This window comes from Macrotis lagotis, chromosome 2 (genome assembly GCF_037893015.1).
Source record: "Macrotis lagotis isolate mMagLag1 chromosome 2, bilby.v1.9.chrom.fasta, whole genome shotgun sequence".
Taxonomy (NCBI): Eukaryota; Metazoa; Chordata; class Mammalia; order Peramelemorphia; family Peramelidae; genus Macrotis; species Macrotis lagotis.
The window spans coordinates 35,644,337-35,669,410 of NC_133659.1; the positions used below are offsets into that span (position 1 = coordinate 35,644,337).

The 25,074-nt window shown below is 40.0% G+C and overlaps 2 protein-coding genes across 3 annotated transcripts in view; one reads left to right on the plus strand and one right to left on the minus strand.

Moving 5' to 3' along the window:
- Nucleotides 1-6,955, plus strand: part of GLMN (glomulin, FKBP associated protein) — a 51,678-nt gene extending 44,723 nt beyond the window's left edge. The window contains exons 17-19 of the mRNA XM_074221682.1: nucleotides 5,892-6,015; nucleotides 6,450-6,541; nucleotides 6,672-6,955. Coding sequence (XP_074077783.1) covers nucleotides 5,892-6,015; nucleotides 6,450-6,541; nucleotides 6,672-6,788 — 333 coding nt within the window. The 3' untranslated portion in view covers nucleotides 6,789-6,955. The remainder of the gene's footprint in view (nucleotides 1-5,891; nucleotides 6,016-6,449; nucleotides 6,542-6,671) is intronic.
- Nucleotides 6,012-24,634, minus strand: C2H1orf146 (chromosome 2 C1orf146 homolog). Of its 2 annotated transcripts, none has more exons than XM_074221681.1 (6): nucleotides 24,414-24,634; nucleotides 12,802-12,918; nucleotides 9,817-9,910; nucleotides 9,053-9,221; nucleotides 8,601-8,679; nucleotides 6,012-7,731 (listed from the first exon to the last, which is right to left on the minus strand). In XM_074221681.1, the coding sequence occupies exons 2-6, from the start codon at nucleotides 12,868-12,870 to the stop codon at nucleotides 7,615-7,617; spliced, it is 528 nt and encodes a 175-aa protein (XP_074077782.1). In that variant the 5' UTR covers nucleotides 12,871-12,918; nucleotides 24,414-24,634; the 3' UTR covers nucleotides 6,012-7,614. The 2 variants fall into 2 exon arrangements, with proteins under 2 accessions (XP_074077782.1, XP_074077781.1); XM_074221680.1 differs by having other exon boundaries at nucleotides 24,342-24,634.
- Nucleotides 24,635-25,074: the final 440 nt, after the last annotated feature.

Sequence of the window (25,074 nt, forward strand, 5' to 3'; positions counted from 1 at the left end):
CCATCACAAAAGCTACTTCCATATTTTTCCACCATGGCCATTGCTGACTGCAACTCCCTCCATTCATACCTCCCCACTATCATATACTATATTTTCTCTCTCCTTTCACTCTGTCCTCCCCTCCCCCTCCCCCTCCTCCTCCTCTGGTTTTTGCAAGGCAAATGGGGTTAAGTGACTTGCCCCAGGCCACGCAGCTAGGTAATTATTAAGTGTCTGAGACCAGATTTGAACCCAGGTACTCCTGACTCCAAGGCCAGTGCTTTATCCACTACTCCACCTAGCCGCCCCTCTGTCTCTCTTCTTAAGAGTGTTGTAGGGTAGCTGAGTAGCGAAGCACACTAACCACCGGCCCTGGGGCCAAGTGGCCCCGAGTCCACATACCACCCCTTAGGCCCAGCAACCATCCAGCCCTGTGGTCCTGGACAGGCCATCCAATCTCAGCCCCTTGCAAAAAGTAAAAAAGAAAATGTGTTATATCTGATCATTCTCCCCCACAATCTACCCTTTCCTCCATCACTCACATCCCCCCCTCCTCAGTCCCCCTTCTCTCCTTTTTACTCTAGATGTCTCTACCCCATTGAGTATATATGTTGTTTCCTCTCTGAGCCACCTCTGATGAGAGCCAAGGTTCCTTCATTCCCCTTTGCCTTACCCCCTTCCTTATTTCAATAGCTTATTGCAATAATAAGAAGAAGAACTTAGCCTATTCCACCTCTCCTTTCTTACTCCCATTACATCTCCCTTTTTGCCCTTGACTCCATTTTTACAATATATCTTCAGATTCCGCTTTCTCTTGTGCTTCATCTGTAAAAGCTCCTTCTACCTTCTCTATTAAATGAGAAGTTTCATATGAGTATCATCAGTATCATTTTGCTATGCAGGAATACATGCAGTTCATCATCATTTAAGTCCCTCATATTTTCCCCTTCTCCACTCTCTATGCTTCACCTGAGTCCTGTATCTGAAGATCAAACTTTCTGTTTAGCTCTGGCTGTTTCAACAGGAGCAATGGAAATTCCCCTGGTTCATTGAAAGTCCATCTTTTCCCCTGGACAAGGATGTTCAGTTTTGCTGGGTAGTTGATTTTTGGTTGCATTTGGAACTCTTGTCTTCCAGAGTATTATATTCCAAGCCCTATGAGCCCTTAATGTAGTTGCTGCTAAGTCCTGTGAGATCCCGATTGCAGCTCCATGATATTTGAACTGTGTCCTTCTGGCTGTTTGTAATATTTTCTCTTTGATGTGGGAGTTCTGGAACTTGGCTATAATATTCCTAGGGGATTGTGGTTTTGTGGATCTCTTTCTGGGGGAGATTTTTGGATTCTCTCCATTTCTATTTTGCCCTCTGCTTCTAGGATATCTGGGCAATTTTCCTGTAGGAATTCTTTAAAAATGATGTCAAGGCTCTTTTCCTGATCATGACTTTCAGGTATCCCCATAATTTTTCAATTATCTTTCCTGAATCTGTTTTCCAGATCAGTTGTTTTTTCAATGAGATGTTTCACATTTTCTTCTAATTTTTCATTCTTTTGGTTTTGATGTATTGTGTCTTAACTTCTCGTAAAGTCAACAGCTTCCTTTAGCTCCATTCTAGATCTGAAGGATTTGTTTTCCTCAGAGAGCTTTCTTATCTCTTTTTTCATCTGGCCAATTCTGCTTTTTAAAGCATTCTTCTCCTCAATAACTTTTTTGAACTGTTTTATCCATTTGACCTAAGCTGGTTTTTAACATGTTATTTTCTTCAGTATTCTTTTGGATCTCCTTGAATAAGCTACTGACTTCTTTTTCATGTTTTTCCTGCATCTCTCTCATTTCTTTTCCCAAATTTTCTTCTATCTCTTTCATTAGATTTTCAAAATCTTTTTTGAACTCTGTCATAGCCTGAGCCCAGCTTTCATTTTTCTTGGAGTCTTTAGATGCAAGTGTTTGTACTTCCTCATCTTCAGATTGAGTATCTTGATTCTTCTTGGGATTGTAGACAAAGTATTTCTCAATAGTGTTCCTTTTTTTCTCTGTTTACTCATTTCCCCAGCCTGTGCCTGGTTTTGGGGTGCTTCCTGAGCTTTTGAGTATTATTGGGACACCCCCCCCCCCAAGGATCTCAATGTGTGAAGTTCTGTCCTCCCTCCTGGTCTGTGAATGACCACATGTGCTCCCCTCTGCCACGGGGCTGAGGTGGGGGGGCCCTGGGGGGGGCTTAGACTGGGATCAGGATCTGAATGTGGTCAGAGCCCCAGAGTCCTGTTCCAGGGGCAGAGGACAGAGCTCTGCAGTCTCTCTCTACTCCCCTACCTTTGGTAGACTGAGCACTCAAGGCTGAGTTGCCTGGGGGCACCTGCTTAGAGGCCCCACCTCCTTCCTTTTCCTGGAAATGGACTGCCTGGGCCACACTGCTTGCTGAGTGCCCTGGGGGCTGGGCTTCATGCTTTCTCTGGCAGAGGTTCCCCCCCCACTGATCTTCCAAGTTGTGCCAGGTGCTCTCTGGGGTATAGTTCAGGAGACTCCCCCGCCGCTGTGAGCCCCGTCTCCCAGGTGCCCTGGGGCTGCCTCCCGGAGGCTGAAGTTCCTTCACTCTGGCAGACCGCCCCTCTAACCCCGTGGAGTGGAGCCTTTCCACTATTTTCCAGGTTACCCTTGTTCTGGAGAATTGCCTCACTAGATCCCTCTGTGGGTTCTGTCTTTTGCAAATTTAGTTAGTCTTAATTTTATGATTTTTGAAATATTATGGTGAGAGCACCTAAGAGAGGCTCTTCTCCTGTCACCATCTTGGCTCTGCCCCCTGTAATTGTTCTTTCCAATTACATAGTTGTATTATGTATATTGTTTGACTTTGTTTACTTCCCTGTGTCAGTTCATGTAGAAATGGAATCTGTGTCAAAATGTATAACTATTTTAGTCACTTATTTGCATAATTCTAAATTGATTTCTAAAACCATTGTACCAATTCACAGCTGTACCAATAGTGCATCAATTTGCCTACCTTACCCCAACTCCTTCAGTATTGAAAATTGCCATTTTTTTGGTCATCTTTGCCAATTTTTAGGATTTAAGATGAAAACTTCAGAGCTATTTTAATCTGTATTTCTTTTAATAATCATGATTTGGAGCACTCTCGTGCTTGTCAATACTTTGCAGTTCTTCTTTTGAGAACTGTTTGCTCATATCCTTTTTCTCTTCAACAGTCTTTAAATTGCACCTCTAGTGACTTTGTTTCATTACTCAGCCTTCTCTAATTTTCAGCAGAATGTGACACTACTGAACATGCTACTCCTTGATGTTCTCCTCTGTGTTTTTTCATGACAAATTCTCTTTGTTCTACAGACTAATGACTTCTTTTCATTCTTCTTTGCTGACTCTTCTGCAACTGGTTGGGGTCCCTAAGGCTCTATCTTTGGTCCTTTTCTGTTGTCTTCCTATTCTCACTTGTGGCCTTCATCAATCATAATCACCTAAGCAGATGACTTAGATCTCTGTCTTGAAAATTCTGGTCTTGATTTCCATCTGCCAATTTAATATTTCAAACTGGATGTTCTATAGCCATCTCAAACTCAATCCATCAAAAACATCATCTCCAAAACCTTTCCCATTTCCAAAGTTTTCTGTTTAAGATGAGGGTACCATTGTCCTTCCAGTCACCCCTGTTGGCAATGATGGGGCCATCCTGAAGTCCTGATTCTCATTCATTCCACATATCCACTGATTTTCCGGATCTAGCTTCTTTCTCCACAACATCTCTCATTCAAACATGTCCCCTTCTCACTCAGCCAACAAACTAATTTAGGCCCTTATCTCTTGTCTAGACTATTCCAATTGTTTCCTAACTGGTCTTCCTGCCTTCTGCCTCTCCCGTCTCCAATCCATCCTCCACACAGTGGCCAGGTAACCATGACACTCTCTCATTCAGGAAACTCCAATGGCTTCCTGTTTCTTGTAGAATAAAAAAATAGACTTTTTGTTTTAAAAATACTTTTGTTTGACTTTTAAAGCCTTTCATAACCAAGCTCCAACCTACCTTTACAATCTTAGCATGTTACCCCCCCTCCCTTCTGTACTCTACACTCTGGCCCAATGACCTTTTTACTGTTGCTCACACACCTGCATTGTTACCCCTCAACCCCGCCTTAGAATTCCCATTTCTTTCAAAACGCACTGGCCCGGAGTCAGGAGGACCTGAGTTGAAATCTGGCCTCAGATACTAAAAATTACCTAGCTGTGTGACCTTGGGAAAACAGAGGGAAAAAAACCAGAAACTACTTCATACTTGCTATTTTCTAAAGGAAGTCATTAGACATATGAGGAAACTAGGGGACGTGAAGTCACACACAAAAGACAAGACCCAAACAACCAAGTGTATTAACCTGTAGCTACAAGGAAGAGAGGAATCACTGATGGAAAAAAAAAACAGCAAAGCAGCTTACCCAGGACGTGTGCCACAGAGTTAATGGGATGTTGCTGCCCCATTAGAAATAGTAAATGTACAGAGTTCAGAGAAGTAGGGGGAGACTTACATCAGGAAGGAAGCAGAACCTGAAAACCGCACCCTGGGACTCCCACTGTAAACATGGGGGTCTGCTCCTGGTTCTCCTCTTGCCTCCCTGACCACCTCTTCTCTGGCTCTTCTACTGGATTTTTACCTAGGTCATGCCCTAACCCTCAGTGTGTCTAGGGTTCTGTCCTGGACTTGTCTTACCTCACTTGGTGATCTCACCACCACCCCCAGCCCCCAGCGGATCTAATGACCGTCTATGCCAGTGATTGTCAAATCAATCTCTCCTGCCCCATTTTCTCTGCTGATGTCACTGCAGTCTCACATCACCAGCTACCTCTCATTAATCTCATACTGGATATCCTGGTAGACATCTTCAACCCTACATGTTCAACACAGGCTCTTCTCTTTCTCTGTAGATAATTACCCCCCCTCCTACCTTCTCTGTTAGTGCCTCGGGTACCAACCTCTATCTTGTATTTCCCCCACCCCATCTGTTGCCAAGATCTTTGCCCCTTGGCACTGCCTCCAGTCTGGTGCAGGCCCTTGACTTCCCATGCCTGGGCCATTGCAGGAGCTACTGGGACTGCCCTCAAGTCTCTGCCTGCTTCCATCCATCCTCCATTCTTTCAGCCTCAGGTCTGACTGTGCCACTCCAGTAAACTCTCTATTGCCTTCAGAAGCAAATTCAAAATGTTTGGTATTCACAACCCTTCCTAATCTGGTCCCTTCTGTTTTTCTGATCTTGTTGCACCTCACTCCCTCTCTGACCCAGGACACCAACCTTCCAGCCGTTTCATGAATGTCTGTCTCTTGGCTTGGGGCATTCTCTCTGGCTGCCCTCCCACTTGAATGGCCCTTCCTCCTCCACCTTGTCCAGGCGGGTTTCCCCTCTTTTAGTTAAAGCTTGCTGAGTAATAATCTTTGTTTGCTTGTCATTTCCCCCATCAGATCGTACGCTCCTTGCAGGCAGGGACTGTTTCCTGCCTCATTCTTTGTCCCCTGAGCTTGGTACAGGGGCTGGTACAAAGAACTGTAAGAAATGCCTTTTTTTTTTTAAATAATTGAGGCATAACCAGAAAGAACAGTAAAATGAATGTTGTGTCATGTTAATGAGGAAACAGACTCTCAGTTCAACAGGTCCATGGCTCTACATCCAGGATGGACTATCAGACAAGCTGCCATATCAATTCTGTTGAACTATCTGATTTTCTTTTTTAATCTTTGTTACAAGGGAAGGCTCCTTGGATGGGAAGAGGGAATACTCATAAGTGAATGTGATATAAAAACAAAAAGCATAAATTAAAAATGATGTTTTAGGGTTCGGATAGCTTTAGTTTATTTTTTGAAATTGCTTATTGCAGTAATGCATATGATTAACTAATTTTCTTAATTCTTCTAAATAGACTGGATTATGGACAGAACTTAAGACAATTGAAACAAATTTCTTAAAACCACTCCACACAGGACTTAATATGTCAAAGGCACATTATGAAGCAGAAATTAAAAACAAAAAAGAAACCAGACGAGGTAAATTTTTTATTATGTTTCTCAACAGTATTTTTTATTTACAAGACTAGTTATTTCTATACTTTTAAAATCAGTTCTTTATGACAAATTTTACAGTTCTGATAATCTAACAAGTCCAAAATTTAACTATCCTTTTCCTTATTTTTCCAAAAACTCAGAGCACTTTTATGTACACGAGCAAGTTGCCTAAATAAATACAATATCAGCTATATAGATTTTAATTTTGAATTTAATTATAAGAAAGAAACCATTTCTTAAATTAAGCAAAATTTTTATCAGTAGACCATGGTAATTTACCAACAATTTAAATATTGAAAACAAAACATGTTTCTAGTAAATAACAAGCAATACATGAAATTATTGGTAAAAACTAGAGTTATTGTAATGAGTTTAACTGAATCTGACAAATGATATCCATTTTCTTCTTGTTACAGAATCTCACAATCCTAAAAACCTTTGCTCAGTAACAGTTGGTGGAGATAATATTCCTAATGTTCCTAACATGACTCCTGAAATGCAACTTCAGGTGAATGAAGATTTTTTTCTTAATAGTTTCAGATTCTGAAAGTCAGCTTTTGCATACATTCGTTTGTAGTTTTCTTGTTTTTTTAAAAAGGTCTTTATGTCAATAATATTAATTTTTCTTGATATTTTAGGTTCTCCATTCAGCTCTTTTCACATTTGATTTAATAGAAAGTGTTCTGGCCCGAGTAGAGGAACTCATTGAACTGAAAACAAAATCTACACCTGAAGAAACGGCTCGGCGGAAATGAAGCCGCCCCATCTGAAGAGCTGGAGCAGCTTAGAAACAGTGAAACCTGTTTTGTTTATTCGATGTGGAGACCCTTTTACTTTAATGTCGTTTTTTTTTTTTTAAAGAAGTTTATTTCAGTCACAAGGCACTTGCTGCTAGAAAATAAATGCTGCTATTCTCCTTTTACTTCAGGGCTTACTTGTCTTACTAAAGAATTGTGGCATTCTGTTTAGCTAGTTTAAAATATATTTATATTAACTTGACAGTAAATTATTCCTATATTTTGGTAATAAGTAATAAGTTTGGAAATTTCAGCAAAAAAAATGGACTTTGTGGCACTTTTAAGTTCTGAAGTCTAAGATCATTCACAAGGGATTTTATGCTGGAAAGCAGCTTAAACACTGTAAAAGTCCTTGAACACAATTTCTCACATAGAGAAGAAATTCTCTATAGAATTCTCCATTAGAAACAGATACACCACATGTACATTAGGCCTTGACAATGGGAATACTTTTTATCCATTCAATTTTTCCTTCATGGCTTAGTAGACAGATTTTCTTTATCAATCTCAATGAAGATAGCCTGTGATCTTCTGGGCTTTGATGCACTTAACACAATAGTATCCAAAAACAAGCAGATGGAGGATCCCAAATGGGAATCATCCTCTTCACCTGGCTATTACACTGCATTATTCGGAATGGACATGTTAAGTACCTAACCTTATACCCGAGTATGATAATTATAATATGTTTATTTATTTTTATATGCATAAAATAGGATGAACTTTTGCTATGAAGAAAATAGTTAAGTTTTAATGTTAACACTAGTAATTCATATTAAGGGAATCAACAATCCAGTTGTTTCTTATGAAGTGTTTTCCAAACAGGACTTTGCTCTATGATCTGGGTTTTAGCCAAATTCATTCTGTAATGAATGTTGTCAATATATGGTTTACAAGTACTCTGGAAGAAAGAAACAACAACATACTATTATTTGCCCAAGTACAAAAGCATTATTAGAACAAAATAAATGACTTGTTATGTCTTATGCAAACATTCCACCCATGCTCTTGGCAGGGTGACATTCTGCTCAGATTAATTGATAAACTTAATCAGGAACAAGTTGAGGCAGTTAATCTGTCTCCCTCTCCCTGAAAACAAGAGCTGCCTAGGCTGGAAAGAACATTGACTTAACGGGCAGTTCGGTGGCACAGTGGATAGAGCACCGACCCTGGAGTCAAGAGTACCTGAATTCAAATCCGGCCTCAGACACTTGATAATTACTTAGCTGTGTGGCCTTGGGCAAGTCACTTAATCCCAGCCAATTATTTAAAAAAACAACTTGAAAAAAAGAACACTGACTTAAAAGGACCCAAGTTCAAAACAAGATGGCCTCTCAGTACCTAGGTGGCCGTTAATGAGTCACCTGAGACCTGAAGAGGGGGAGGAGGTCAACTCCAGCTTCATAATTAGGCCAACAAAGCCTGGTGCACACTAACACATCTGCTCCCAAGTCTTGAATACACATTGCTCTTTAAGCCCCTTTAGCTTCAGGTCTTTCCTAAGGGTTCCATTCACATCATCCCCTTGATGTAAGACTGATGTCTTCAGTGCCCAGGTATTTATGCAGCTGCCCAGACATCATGCCTGCAGCATCTGCCAGTAAGTCCAGATGGATTCCCTTCTTTGGGTCTTACCTAGACTGGTCTGTACCTAGACTGGTCTGAACCATAGGTAATAGAAGGTAGCTGCCTCCTTGGTCTCTGTAAGGGTCACTTTTCTTAGACAAAGGATCCTAGAATTCTTCACCTGTTTATCTTGGGGGCACTTACCTTGGCTATTGTAGTCATAAGTTTAGCAGCATCTAATGGGTTGTGGACTGGAATGACACGTAAATTTTCACCTAGGAATCTGTGAAAAAACTTAGAAATGTTACATAGACAATGAGCTGCAGGACTATGCTTTTCTTCCAATACTGCATTATACACTGTAGATTTGATTTGACTGAAAATAATCTGGTGTGACAGAAAAGGCTGATTTTTTACCTAGGGCTCCAGGATGGCAAGGAGGCTGTCACACAGACTCAGAGTAGTATTCTGCATGAGTCCCATTAAAAAGACAGAGCAACATGATGAGTTTTATCCTCCGGCAGATTTTCTTTAGATAAGCAAACAAATTCACCTGCCTTATTAACAGCTCTGGGGCTAGAAGAAACCTTCAGCCAACCTCTAAAGAGCATACGATGCTCCTGCAAGCATCTTGCACGATGCAAGTACAAGCTTACCTCTGCTGAATCTTGAACATCAGCCTCCATTCTCGGGGGCCGTGGAGGGCCGCAGAGAGGACCAAAAAGCTGTTGCGGTGAATCCTCATGAACTTCTCAATTTGGGTCCAAAGGGTTTCTTCAGCTGTCATAAAACAATCTTGGGCCTCCAGTAGTAAAAATGCAATCCCTAAAAAAGGTAAACATACTGTAAATAGCAATTTGTTACAGAGGTCAAATATTAAGTGATATTACCAAAATACCAAGCCCCAAAGATGTCCAAGGCTCAAGTGAGTAATATTATGAAGCAATAGTCCTCCAACAAAATTCTGGTAGAAGAGCACAATCTAGACATCCCCAGGAAACTTTTTTTTATTTGTCTTGGCCAAGTCAGCTCATATCAGGCTGTGACTGCTCCTTTTTAAAGCTGATCCTGGGTGTATGTACAACAGTGCCTCCTAAGCCATTTCTGCATCTAATTAAGTTTCTGAAAAAGAAATGTCTTTGGATGTCTCCTTTTGGGGAATAATATAAAATTAATTTGCTAGTAAGGTCTCAAGACTCTTTATTTTACTTTGTAATGCAAAGCAAGAAATTTTCTCCATTTTTTAAAACCTAGCTACTTTGCTTATTATTCTGGAATATCTATAGACAGGAAGGGTTTGTTTTCTTAAATCTGAATACATTTATTATCTGTGTATGGAGTATGATTTTTCTACTACAATTTCTTCGTACATGATCACTTTAATTTCTGCCAACATACTCCATATCAACAAAAATCTTACCAGAAAGAGAAAAAATAATGGATCCATGTTCCACTGAATTTGAATAACGAATTCTGTGGTTCTCATTTTTTAAGATGCCTGAAACTTCATGACTCTACACAAATTAAAAAAATCAGAAATAAGTATGTCTTCATACTTCAGTTTTTTTAAAAAAACAAATCTTCATACTTTTAAACATCAACCCAAATGAATCAAAATAAAACCTGGCTAAACTTTTTACATTTTAATTTTGAAAATTTACAAAAGAATAGCAATATCTGTTGTGTTCTTCACTGATTTCTATGCACTTAAAAGTTTTTTATACACACACATATATGAGTAGTAAGATTTTATCTTGATTCTGCTTGTTTTGCAACAAAATATATCTTTTAAAATTTCTTTGCATTTTTCATGTTTGCCATTTCATTTTTTTAAATGGGGGGAGGAAGAGGAGGGAAGGTCCAGATCTGTGATTTCATTGTTCCAGAAAACTTCCAATATGGAAATCCCCTACAACAATGCAGATTTAAGAATCAAATCTCATTAAGTAAAATTAACTCATCTAGCATTTAGTCTTAGAAAGTTGACTGAGACGTGCAATCTAGACCAGCAGCAGACTTAACTGATAAAGTGATTTGTCCTTGATCACACAGGTGGTGGATGTCAGATTGATATTGTGACAAATCTACAAATTACCTTGGGAAATAGTGACATTATTTTCATATCTGCTAGACATAGCTATATGAAACAGCTATCTCCAGTTTTTCTTTTATTCTTTTATTTTGTTAAATAATTTTATGATTCTTTGTTTAGTATTCTATTAGTAGGTAATAACATCAAAATACCTGATAGACTGACATTACTATAAATGTTACTTGTTTCCATTCTTCTTATTAGTGACATATAAAAATACAGATTATTATATAGTTATCTTACCTAATATACCACTATTTTCCCAAAGCAACTAACTATCCTTCCATGAGTCCATGCCACCATCAATGACTCTTCAGTTATATGAATCACAACCCATCCATATCTTTGTATACTCTAAGACTTCAATTCTCTTCCCCAAAATTCCTTACAGAGGACTCATCCAATGTATTCAAAGCCTTATTCTAGGTCTATTAATATTTTGTGGAGTAACATTTTTATTTTTATTTTTTTTAGGTTTTTGCAAGGCAAATGGGGTTACGTGGCTTGCCCAAGGCCACACAGCTAGGTAATTATTAAGTGTCTGAGACCGGATTTGAACCCAGGTACTCCTGACTCCAGGGCCGGTGCTTTATCCACTGTGCTACCTAGTCGCCCCAGAATAACATTTTTACTACATGATCACAAGACAACAACTCTCATCAACTCAGTCAACAATTATGACTCCAGAGGACCAAAGATGAAACATGCTACCCACCTCCTGACAGAGAGATGATGAACTCAAGGTCCAGAATGAGTTGATTGAAAAAATAAAATTTAATTTAAAAACTGGGAGAAAAAAGTTGAGATGAACAGAATTAAAAGAAAGTTTCCTAAAGTAACAACAACAGTAGATACTGAAATGAGTGGGAATAGTTGCTTTCTGTGTTATCTAGGAGCAAAGAAATAAAAACAAAACCAAGACATAGAAAGCCAAGTAACACATAGTTCAGTGGGAGGTCCATTGTGTTAGTTCATTCACACTTATCTCGGACAAGCAATACAGATAGATAATGAATGGGGCTTAGAACAAGTAGGAGTCTGCTGCTGGTCTAGATTGCATTTGGAAAATTTTCAATGTTTCTAATAGTTCCAAGCAGGAACACAGAATTTTTGACACAAAAATTCATCTTATTGACATCAACAGTAATCTGAGGAATCACAGACCATTACAAACTCTGAAAAATAGAAACTGCCCTTGATCCAAAGTACAATGGAGAAACATATTCTGGATCAATGTAGACTTAGCAGATTACTTTTGAACAAGATTATCCTTGTTCAAAAACAATACAAAAGGTCTTAACACAAAATACATGTCAGAAAAGGTGGTAAGATGCTTAGGTAGTAACAGTAAGGTTTGAAAAGAGGGACAGATCAAGCCCTGCAATGGTACTCCAAAATACTAAAAGACAAAAAGGTTTCCAGTGTACCAGGTGGCTCTATCACAGAAGATGTATGGGAGAGCCACCAAGAGTCCCACTAGATGAATTGAGAGTGGGCTGTAAACTGCACTACTGGAATAGACTCATAGATACTCAAGGATGTGAACATAAAAGTACCTGGGTGGTACATACACCCAGGATCAGCTGGATAAAGTGTGAAGCACTGACTTCACAAATATGTTAAATGAATTGTACAGCTAATGACTTTAAGAAATTTGGACTCGGGTTTTAATCTATTCTTATGTCATAGACCCCACAGACAATGGACCTCTTCTCAGAATAATGTGTTTAAGTGCATAAAACAAAATACAGATTATTAGAAAGGAAAGTAATTGCTTTATTGTTCAAACTAATTACTTATTAAATTAATAAAAAAAAAAGTTCAGGGGTGGCTAGGTGGCACAGTGGATAAAGCACCGGCCTTGGAGTCAGGAGTACTTGGGTTCAAATCCTGTCTCAGACACTTAATAATTACCTAGCCGTGTGGCCTTGGGCAAGCCACTTATCCCCATTGCCTTGCAAAAAAAAAAAAAAAAAAGAAGTTCACAGGTCCCGGGATCAGAATTCCCCAGCCTAAAGTTATCTCAATAACTATGAATAACTATTTAAAAACTGGTTCTGGAAATCAACAGGAGCTAGGTGATGTAGACATAGGGTCAGGAAGACTTGGATTCAAGTCCAGTCTCAGATACTTGTTAATGGTATAGTCCTTGACAAGTCACTTCATCTGTTTGTTTCAGTTTCCCCATCTCTACAATGGGTATGTTAACAGCATCTCCCCACCAGTGTTGTTGTATTGGCAGTCATGAACACTGAGCAAGCCTCTAGAAATGCTATTATCATTATTAGTCCAGCCCCCAAGTGGCCCTTCTACCTGAAGAGATGAACTCATGATGATGGTGGTGGTCCATTTCACTCTTTCCTCTCCAAGGCCCTCGGCCATCTTTCTGTGGATCTATAGTCTTTCCAAAGACACACTGATCTGGAACAACTAAAGGTAAGAAGAGTTAGAAAAGTACCTTCGATCTAAATGGCCAGAGATCAGGTGCCTCCCAAGAGGAGAGGCTACCCCCTGGAAGTCTTCAGGCAGAAGCTGGATGGTCATGTGTTGGACATTAAGGGAGGACCCCTTTAGGTTATGGGTTGGAAAGAGTTCTTCAGTCTCTCAAAAGTTTTCTATCACCTGTGGGAACATATGAAAGCCCATTCTCTATGTGACTCTTCAAGGAGAACAGGGAAGCTATATTTGCTTTGACTAATACTTTTTTTGAACTGTTTCCTGTTATCTTTCACAATGAAAATGCCAAAAGGAACAGAGTTGGACAAAGATTACAGATTGAAGAGCAGCAATGGGCTCAGTCCCATGGAATTCCTAATACTTTTCACTTCTTTTTCTACATCCCTACCATCACCACTAATCACTACAGAAGCAGAAGAGGTCACTATTTTGTATTTTTGTCTGTTTTCTGGTCAATACAGCCTAAAATAAAAACCCTGAAGGTCATCACACCTAGAAACACCAGTTCTTGGATAGAAGATACAATCTATTACCAGAATATATCTAATTTTTTTTTTTAGGTTTTTGCAAGGCAAATGGGGTAAAGTGACTAGCCCAAGGCCACACAGCTAGGTAATTATTAAGCATCTGAGGCCAGATTTGAACTCAGGTACTCCTGACTTCAGGGCTGGTGCTCTATCTACTGCGCCACCTAGCTGCCCCCTATTACCAGAATATATCAAAGGCTATTCTGGGTTGGTTGAATTTGCCAGAGTTTGTGATTCATTGGCAAAATAAGTCTCCCTATCATCCTATGGGTCAACTGCAATATTTATTTTTTAGAGATGGTGGTCCATGATTAATCAGCAGACGATAAGTGTTAATAAAATGGGATTTTTGTGTGGAGTTGCTTGGAATCTCAGCAATCATAGCACAATGAGACATCAGGGTGGGGCTTTTGTCTTACTAAGGATAAATTAGTATCTTAGAATCCCTGGTATGAAAAACAAACAGAAAAAGAAAAACCAAGCTATGACCCACATGGAAATAATATTTTACTAAGAGGTTAAGATCAGCATTCTATTTGTGACCCTGTCAAAGTGTTTTATTATACTAGAAAAGGAAAAAGCTTTGCAAATATAAGAACAATGTTGCATATTGACAGTTTAATGTAGGCATTTTATATTAAGCAGAGGTTCCCTGTCCTGTTAGGATGATTTATTCACTCAAGTTAAATATAAAATTGCTTGCAAAGACCTATTGATTCAAATATTTTTAAAACAAAATAGTGAAGAGGGAAATCATATCCATTTACCTATGTACCTGTCTATAACTCTGCTTTACCAAAACTTTGGATAAGTTTTAGAACTAAAAGCTCAAAGTCAGGAGTTTGGACTCAAGATTTAGAAATCCTAGACCATAATTTCTGCAGAATATCCAGATGCAAGATCAATGGAAACAGTTAATACACTATGACTGAGAATACTTCAAGTCTTGACAGAGACTGAAAAAGACAGATTGCACTGGAATAGATTTCACCTCTGAATAAGTCATAATTTAATGATTGAGAATGAGATTATATAGTGACAAATAAAATAAAAATAAAAATTAATAAATTTATCAGAGAGTCTGGCACACAGTAGGTGCTAATTAATGATGACTGGAAAAGCATCTGCTAGTCAAGTTGGATTGGAAATAAAAGTAACATTATTTTATATCAAGGTAAATAAGGTCAGAAACAAATCTCTATTCTACCATCAGTTCTGGCTTTATGTGGGACTCCCCAGCAGAGAACCCTGCCAAAGCCCACCAGCGGTTAAGGGTTAGGCAAAGTGGAAATTCTGCCCAAGAAGCCCAGGAGAGAAGAGAAGCTTTCCTTCCCAATCTCACTCCCCACCCAATCAATTCTGGTGGCTAAATAGAATAGCAAGAGAAAATGTGGGAATGGGAGGTCCAATGGGAGCTCTGACATTACCAGCTTCTAGGAAGCTTCGATGGAGGAGACCTCTCACTTTCTCATGCTCTCTCCAGCTGCAGCACTTCCTGAATTCCAACAATAATTTCCAGACCATAACCTATGCAGCTGCCTTTGATTGTTTTTACTTAGAAAGCACTATCAGGGAAGTTCTAAGCACAAAAAAAAAAACAAAAAAAACCAGTAAGCACCAAAGCAGCGGGTGAGGGGCTGCACTGTGTTCACTGGATGGAAAACTCCATTGAGGAGCTTCCTCTGTCAATATAGGTCATCTCAGCAGTGAACAGCTCAGAGCTGCCCAGAGGTCAAATACATAGAAATGGGGCCCAATGAACAGGCCATGGGGAGAGCCACCATCTTGACTCAGAAAACTACATATTGGCATATTCTAGATTCTCCTGTATTTTTTTATTTATTTTATTGAATAGTTCTCAATGACAGTTTAGCCAGCTCTCCTGTGGGGCTTGTACACCTCTGACCTAGACCATTGAGAGTCACATGTGGATTATGGGACCATGGGATTTGAATCCAGGTCTTCCTGGTTCCAGCACCAGCTCTCAATCCACCAAACCAGGCTGCCTCTTAAAGATCCTGAGATCATGGATTGAGCAGTGGAAGGGACCTGAGAAGTGGTCTGGTCCAGTCCTCTCATAGACAAGACAAATGAGGTTCAGAGAAGGGAGGTGATTTGTACAGGGTCAAACAAATATTCAAGAGAGGATTGGAACTTCAGATTTTTTTCTGACTCCTAATTGAGGACCCTAGTCATTATACACCATTGCCTCCCTTCTCTCTAAGGGAAGGAAACATGCTTTATGATAGACAATCAGGTTCTGCATGGAATAAAAGAATCTGCTACTATTGTTAGGCATATCTTATAAAAATTAGAAAATGGACCTAGAGGGTAAAAGGTACCTCATCTTAATATCTGTTCTTCCTTATATCCACTTTCATGAATATTTAGAGAGGATCTTGGCAATAAGCTTCCAAAGAGCCTTAGTAGAATTTCTTTAATAGAACTTTTCCCACCTCCAAACCATCTCTCCTTCCAACAAATGGGTGAAATGAGAGTTGCAAAGAAGTTTCTATCCCTCTCTTTAATTGTATTTGTTCAATTAACAAAAATATTTTTTCTTTCCTTCCCACCTCCCAAGGGAAAAAAAAACATAATTCTTATAACAAACATGCATAGTCAAGCAAAATAATTCTCACACTGATCATGTCCAAATATATATATATATATATATATATATATATATATATATATATATATATATATATATCATTGTGCACTCTGAGTCTGTCACTTCTCTGTGAAGAAATGGGTAGTATGCTTCTGTCATTTGTCCCCTGGAATCAGACTTTTTAGCTGTGGACTAAAGAAGTAAACCTGCTCTTTTCAGAGAGAGACTTACTAGTCACTGCAATTCAGCAGATGAAACCCAGAAGCAGAATTATAATATTATAAGTTTAAAATTATAAATATATTATTATATTTATTATATGATCATAAAACTAATTATGTAAATCATAATTATAAATTCTATAATTATAAGTTATGAAATTAAAAGAGCTATCTATCTAGCAGTAACCACTAAGTCCAACAGTAACCAATAAGACCTTCAGAATGATACTAATCAGAAACAATATGTCCTGAGAAGAAAGACACAATATCCAGCAAAGAGAAGAATGATATCACCGGAGAATGTTATCAATATTGCAACATAAGATCTGAGTTCTTCTGGCAACAAGAGTTCCTTGCTATAGGAGCATCCTCCACATATGTGACATGGGTACAGGAATATTCTAAATGGATGCCCTCTTCCATTGGTAGTGGATGTGTATATCTGGGCATTTTTTTCTCATCATTTTATTGGCTATTCTGTGTATCTTCTGTTTTGAACAAACTAGAAGTAAAGCCAATGGTGGAATCCTGGGTTATGGGGTTTTTGGTGGTTCCTAAGTCACTGAATCTGAAGTTAAGTAAATTGAACTTGGGGTATCAATGTTTGAAAGGTCCATTCATATATTATCTCATTTAACCCTTACTATTTAACTGTCCTATCTCCATTTTACAAATGAGGACATTGAGGGTTAGACTAAATGACTTGCCATCAGCCACATGGCCATTGTCAGAAGTGGGATATAAATTCAATTTGATTCAATAAATATTTATTAAGTACCTGCCATGTGCCTGCCTCTCCTGGATTCCCAGTTTCCTTTTTTACTACAACCCACTATTCATCCAGTTCTTCTTCCCAGCCTCACTCCAACAATACACAGCATACATGTTGTGTGTGATAAATGTTAATGTTAACCAAATGTTTTTTATTGAGAATGATAACTATGTTCCTATGTCTACCAAGTATGTCTGGTAACAGTTAAGAAATTATGGAATTATTCCTACATGTGATGAGGGGTCAGTTCTCAAACTGCCCCCCAGCACTCCAGGGGAGACCCAGGGATAGTTTGAATTTTTGAGGGAACCACAGTAGACATCATTGATGTCATTGGACACCATAAGAAAATTAATGTGAAGTAGGAAATGAAGATGGTGATGTCCAAGAGTGCCAAGGTCTGCTGTTCAGTTATTTGTTGGTGTCCAATTCTTCAGAACCCCATGGCCCATGCACACAGTTCCTCTTATCTTTCCCCTCTCTTGAAATCTGCCCAAATGTTCAAATTGTTCAGTGGTATTCCATTAGTTACTGTGGTTATTTAAGAAAAAATGAAAATTTTACTTTTTTCTTTCAATTTATGCATATTATTTTTTCAAACCTCTATTAAGTTGTCAGAACATAAATATGCATTAAGTTGTTTGTCTAGGGGCCCAGTGAAAAAGTTACTGCAATACTATGGATGCTGTGAATCAAGAAATTAGCTACATGATTTTATGGAAGTCTTTTTGCCTCCATTTCCTTATTAAAATGCAGGAGCTGGAGGAGACGATCTCCAAGACCATTCCAGTTTGATAATTCTATTATTATACTCCAAAATTAGACAGTCATCATAAAGACAAATTCATAAAATCCTATTCTCAGAAGGAATGGTCCCTTGCCTAAAACATAAGTTCCCTCGACACCATCTCAGACAGATTGTGATCCTGCCCCTGCCATAGCACACCTAGGCACCTCACTCCACTCTGATTCAGCACTAGCTGCCTGTGATTGGGTCTAATTGGTCCTGTGTCCTGAGCTATAAGAATATACACAGGACCTATTGCTTCTGACAACCCTTCCTGTTGGGCCCAACAAGATTGATTTTACGAGATCCTAAACTTAATAACATAAAACCACCACCTGATACCCAAATCTTTTTAGGGTCAGTTTCCCTGTTTTGAGGATTGTCATTGGCCTCCGTGGCTCTTCTCATCACAGAATGCCAGGGCTTCAGAAACATCTCCCAGTGCCTACCTCTGCCTCTGGCTACTTTGGTCACAGTCTCAGAGGCTCTGTCTTCATCTAAACAGGATCCTTTTCACACAGGAAGGTTCTGACCTTTTCTCAGGGAGTCCTCCAGTATCACTACCACAGACCCTGGCCCAAGCCAAGCAAAGCAAAGCAGAAGCCGCTTAGGGACCACCCTGTGCAAGGCTGGACTTTCTTCCTCCCACAGCTGATGCTAATCCAAAGGTAGTCTCCCCAGAGGTCTTAGATGGAGGGTCTCCAAAGCCTTCCTTTGTCCCTCCTCAATCGCCCTCCCACTGGTTTGGAGTCACTTCTTTATTTCCTTTTGTTTCACCCCTTTCTGGCTTCTTTTTACCCACCCAAATGCTGCTCTACCTGACAAGCTTTTGTGAGCTTGATCCTCAATAACGTTTTGTGGGGTTTTATTTTTTTATCACATTTTATAATGCTAATATCTCCTCAACTATTTTTAGTGTTATTTTTTTTTATACATACACTCTTCTGAGCCTCACAACCTTATAAGGGTAAATGCTCCTGGCGATTCTCATTTTATAGATCAGGAACCTGAGGCTGAAGGAAGTTAGGGGACTTTCCTTAATGTCAAAGTCTCCTCAGAGCCCCCAAACCCCACCATCCATTATGTCTCCCTCTCTGACTTTTTACAAAAAAGAAGCAGAAAGACTGAAATCACCTTAGGGAAGCTGTTTCCATGGTATTTTGTAGGAAATTATAATAAAATCTACTTGAAATCTCAAGAGTTTTTCCTATTTCTGGATTAAAGGAGGTAATTAGGTTTTTAACCAAGAGGTTAAAAGTTGTTGGGGAATTTATTTTTCTATTAACACCAACCCATTAAACCTCTGAAGATGCTCTTTTTTTCTACACAGTATTTGGGAGCAGTCTTGGAATACTTCTGTAACCACAGTACACCCAACCTTCTTACAGGTTTTGAGAGAGATATTCCAGGAATTTTAAACCTAAGAGACCATGTTGTCCTTGTTCACCACCCGGGCTGCCTTGGGTCAGCAGGGAAGGGGGAAGGAGGGGAAGGAAGGGTCCAACTCTACAGCATGTTCTGCACTGGACAGACCTCAAGCCTGGTTGCTCTATCTTGAGGGGTTTCCTACTGCCATGGAAACAAAGAGGAAGTCCAGGCAACTGACCTCAAGTAGGTATTGCTAAAGTAATCACTGAACAAAACAAAAAATAACCTTGAGACTTTCTCTGGAATATCACCCCTAAGGGGGGCACAAAACTTTCCACACCCCATTCATCTTCCAACCTAATAGGGAATTAAGGAAAATAACTAACCAAGTTGAAACTTACTTTCAAAGATTCGTTTTTTTCAGCTTTGTGGATCCTCATCTTCCATTCATGAGGACCAAAACCCATCCACATCTAAGCAGATGGTTTAATGAATTGTTGTGACCACTGGCTAAACCACCACTACCAAACACTAAACTACCTGTAGAGTTGGACCCTTCCTCCCCTCCTTCCCCCTTCCCTGTAACTGAGCTGGACTGGTCCTCGGTCACAGACTTCAAAAAACCAGATCACCCACAAATCAAAATAAGGCATCTGAATAGGACTCTGGCAGAGGTCAAGATTCAAAAGTTCTCCCAAATTCTCTGGATTTCCCTAATCAATTTAGGGGGACAACTGGAGTCATCCCTAACTTTTCCCTCTTCCACTTTTTTGATTTTTTATGTCACAAGCTTTCTTATATGCAACAAACTGAATCTGCTCATCATTAGCTTCCTCATAGCCAATCACTTTCCAAGTGAGGTCAGTCCTACCCCCACTGTCCTACCCCCTAACTCTCCCCTGTGCTGTTCTCTGCATTCAAGTAGCCTGGGGCAGGCAATCATCCCCTGGACCATTACAACAGCCCCCCCCCCCAACACTTGGTCTCCTCCAACCCATCCTCTACATTGACCTCCATGGGGCCCAATGCATCTTCCTAGAGAACAAGGCTAATCGTGTCATTTCCTGCTGAAGAAGCTGCCATCACTCCCTCTGGCTCATACACAAACTCGCTCATTTGGCTTTGAGAGCTTTTCTCAGTCTTGCTCGAGGCCACCTTTTGAGGCTCATAACATATATGATCCTCATATATATACATACATACCCCATGCCTATTTGCTATCTGCAACACAGAACAAATATGGCACCTCATGTCCAGGTCTTTGGATACCCTCCTCATCTAACTCAGAGTACACATGGTTCTCTTTGAGGATCAACTTTTGGGACAATTTCCTATGGAAAGTCCACCCTGTTGTCCCCCTCAGGTTATATCCACTTTGTGATGTATTTCATTTTATATGTGCCTGTAGTTTCCAGGACAGCAGGGAAAATGTTCCTTTTTTCCTTTATACTGACAGTGTAGTCACAGCACCTCAGATGTGATAAGTGTTCACTAAGGAATGAATAGAATGCCCTACTTTCTGTTCAAGTGCAAGACTAGGAGATGTATTAAAAAAAAAAAAGCAAAGTAGGTCCTGGGTTGGCAGATTCCTATCATGGAGCAGCTGTTTTATCTAACACAAAGCTACAATCCTTCTTTGCTCAAACCCAGTTTAAGAAAATGCCTGAGAGGTGCCATCTCACATCTATCAAATTGGCTAACAAGAGCAAAAGGAAAATGATCTATGTTGGAGGGGATGTGGGAAAACTTGGACACTGATGCATTGTTGGTGGAGTTGTGAATGAATCCAGTCATTTGGAGAGCAGCTTGGAACTGTGCCCAAAGGGCAATGAAACCCTTTGGACCAGCAATGCCACTGCTGGGACGTTTCCCAAAAAAATCACAAAAAGGGAAAAGATCCACTGTATAAGAATATCCAGGGCAGTTCTTTGTGGAGCAGCAAAGAAGTGAGGGGCTGCCCATCCATTGGGGAATGGCTGTACACATTGTGGTATATGAATGTGATGGAATAGTATTGTGCCATAAGAGCAGATTAAGTTTGTTGCATATAACAAAACTTGTGATAAAAAATGACAAAATGAGAGTTAGGTTTGGTTTTCTTCTGTTCCTCTGCTATCACTAAAATAGCCTATCTTTATGTAGAAACAACTACAGCTAGAGTGGGAGGACAGCTGACATTTCACCAAGTATCCCCAATACCTTTGCAGGGACTCCCTGGCTGGTTGTGACTCCAACACTTTGGTGCTCCTTCCTTTGCCTTGCCATCTAGCCCTATTTAACCTACCAGTTGGTCTTAAACCAAGAATGCCCAACTTGTCTCTGATGGACAGGCTGATTTCAGAAAAATCTGGAAAGATTTGCATGAACTGATGTTGAGTGAAGTCAGTAGAACCAGATCATTAAACACAGTAATAGTAACATTGCTTGATGACCTACTATGATAGACTTAGCCCTTCTTAGCAACACAATTCTAAAAGATTCATGATGGAAAATGCCATCCACATTCAGAAAAAGAACTGTGGAATATAAATGCAGATCAAAATATATCATTTTTACCTTTTAAAATTTGTTGTATGAAAAAAATTTTAAAAATTTGTTATATGTTTTTCCTTTCTCACAGTTTTTTTTCCCCTTTTGTTTTGACTCTTCTTTCACAAAGTGAATAATATGGAAATGTGTTTAGCATAACTGCATAAGTAAAACAAATTATATTACTTGCTGTTAAGGGGAGGGGATAAGGAGAGGAGGGAGAAAAATGTAAAACTCAAAACCTTACAAAAAATGATTGTTGAAAATTATCTTTACGTGTAATTGGGAAAAAGAAAAGTTTTTTAAAAAGAATGCTTGAGAGAGGCTGAGATGATGAAACTTGAACCTGTATCCAAGTCCCTCAGAGTCTTGGAAGAAGAGAGATTTCAGGAGCCTGGCCACTTGCTCCTCTCTGAATGGCACAGGCCATGATTCCTCACTGGTTTAGGAAATGGTGCGGGAGTAAATGTGGCCAGAAATGCTCCCCTCCTGCTGGTGGGCAGTAATGTTAACTCTGGGTGGTACAGTGGATGAAGCCCTGGGTTTGGAATCAGGAAGATCCATCTTTGAGACTTCCAATCTGGTCTCAGATACTTACTAGCTGTGTGGACACCTGTTTGCCTCATCAGTAAAATAAGCTGGAGAAGAAAATGGTAAACTGATCCAGTTTCTCTGCCAAGAAAACCCGAAATGGGGTCACAAAGAGTTGGACGTGACTGAAAAATAACTAAACAGCAACAAATCTGGCTCTTGTCCTTTAGGGTATCTTGAAATTTAGTATCTGGGCTCTCTTGTTCTTGGAGGAGTCAGGAATTTTTTCTATTGTGTCTCCTTGACCTTTTTCCTCAAGCCAGTAGTTTTTGATACTCTGTAATTTGTTTTTTCCCCCTATATCTTCAATCTTCAATGTCAGCAAAGGTCCAATCCCTACCCTTGTCCTATTAAGAACAAAAAATATTCACAATGAACTATAAAATCAAATGCCCACTGATGAACACCCTCAGGTCACAGTATTGTGAAATCTTCAGGTCCTTCTCAGAATCAGATTTTTAAATGCAAGGAATAAAATACAGAGGATTCAACTAGGTTTAAATCCAAGAACCAAAATATTTCTTAAAAGCACAAAAACACATTTACCTGGACAGACTTGCACAATCTGATGCTGAGTGAAATGAGCAGAATCAGGAGAGCGTTGTGCACAGGAACAACAACACTGGGGGATGCTCCACTGTGAGGGATACAGGTCATTCTCAACAGTCCAGTGATCAAAGGCAGTTACTCTAAAGGACTTGGGATGGGAAATACCTTTCACATCCAGAGAAGGAACTGTGGAGTCTGAATGCAGATTAAAGCTTACTACTATCAATTTTTAAAAGTTGTTTTATGTTTTTTCCCCTCTCATGGCTTTTTTCCTTTTTGCTCTATTTTTCTTTCACAGTATAATTAATATGAAAGTAAGTTTAACACCATTATTCATATACAACCTATATTAGATTATTCATTATCAAGAAAAGGGGGAAGAAAGACAGGGAGGAAGAAGAATGTGGATCTCAAAACCTTACAAAAAAATGAGTGTTGGGGATACAGCACCAGCCCTGGAGTCAGGAGTACCTGAGTTCAAATCCTGCCTCAGACACTTAATAATTACCTAGCTGTGTGATGTTGGGCAAGTCACTTAACACCATTGCCTTGTAAAAAAAAAATGAGTGTTGAAAACTATATTTACATGTAGTTGAAAAAATAAATTGAAAAAAAGTAGAGGTAGTAGCAAAAAAAAAAACCCTCCAAATTTAAGAGTTGTATATATGTTAGTTATTGGTTATTATTAAACTATATAGAATTATGAAAGAGCCTGATGATTCTGAAATAGTTATCAAAATATTATTTAGAATGCCTTTAAACATTAAATGCTAGTGTATCATTAAGATACAAAGATTTATATGGCAAACCAATTAAACTGAAATTCTGTGATCAAAATATTTTAAATACTTTTAAAAAGAATTATATGTTATTTATTATTAAGATTGATGATGATGATGATGATGATGTTTGTCCTTTGTGTTTTGAAGAAGACCATGACATCAGGGAGGTGATGCTATGGCAAGCACATGAGCTGGATTTGAGTGAGAGGCTTGGGCTAAAACCCCAGCCTCACTTTCTCCTCTGGGACCATCTGAGTCCAGGGACCAGATATGAATCAGAAGTGACTTGTCCAAGGTCACACTGCTAGGAAGTGTTAATAGCTGAGGCTGGATTTGAATTCCTGTCTTCCCACCTCCAAGGCCAGTGCTCTATCCCCTCAGTCAGCTAACTTCCCCATTAAAATATATTAATTTATTTAAATATAAATAATCATCTTTAATGATAATTGATAATATTCTAATAAAATATATTAATATTTGACCTGAGTTCAAATGCAACCACTTGATATCTCGGAAAAAAGGGAGATGGAATTATAAAGAAAACCAATTGGGGATAAAAAGAATTTAAAACTATAAAGGTTACAGAAATGCTGGCTGTTATTATTACAATAATAATAATTACTGTTATAATAACTAGGATTACAAATAAATATATTTACATTCAGTTGACAGTGAAAAGTCTTGAGACTCAGCAAAATGCCCCGCCCCCTTCCTTCTGCGCGACCACGTACTTCCGGGTCACGTGGGGTGACCGCCTCCTCCAGCCTCAGTTTACTCTCTGGTAAAATGGGGGTGCTGTCCCCCACGGTCCAGGGTCCTCAACGCGACTGTTCGCACGCCTCTTCCCCGCCACCGCCAGCCCAGTCTGAGGAAGCTTCCAGAACGTCGTCGGGAAGGGCGGCGGCGGCAAGAGACCAGCCCCGTGAGGAGAAGAGACAGGAAGGGGCGGGGAAGAGACCGGAAGGGCGGGGGAGAGAGCGAAGGGGCGGGGAGAGATAGGAAGGGGCGGGGCACAGACAGGAAGGGGAGGGGCTTGCCGGCTGCCTCTGTGCGTGGGGGGGGAGGGGCGCGGCTCGAACCCGGCCGCTGTCGTGACAGGCGGGGAAACTGAGGCCCAGGGCAGCGGAGCCCCGCGGCCGGGGGCATTTGGGACTCGGGCCTCAGACTGGGGGGGCTCAGGAGCTGGAGCCGGGGTGCAGCCTCGGACACCAGCGGCGGGGCCCTGCCTGCCTCAGTGTCCCCCTCAGTCACATGCGCAGAAGGACGGGGCCGACCCGCCAGGACCTTTGCCAAGAGGACCCCGGGGGGTCACGGAGCACAAGAAGCCGCCCTTCGTCAGGAAGGACGGACAGGCCGCACCCGGAGGGCCCAGGCACGGAACCAGAAGGCTGC

What these genes read in the sequence shown, in the direction of transcription:
- C2H1orf146 (XM_074221681.1), bottom strand. Translation starts at nt 12,870, where the DNA reads ATGGCCGAGGGCCTTGGAGAGGAAAGAGTGAAATGGACCACCACCATC. An exon ending in TCATGAGTTCATCTCTTCAG is followed by an intron (nt 9,911 to 12,801) that starts GTAGAAGGGCCA and finishes TAATTTGTGTAG; the next exon opens with AGTCATGAAGTTTCAGGCAT. An exon ending in TTATGACTACAATAGCCAAG is followed by an intron (nt 7,732 to 8,600) that starts GTAAGTGCCCCC and finishes TCTTTCTTCCAG; the next exon opens with AGTACTTGTAAACCATATAT.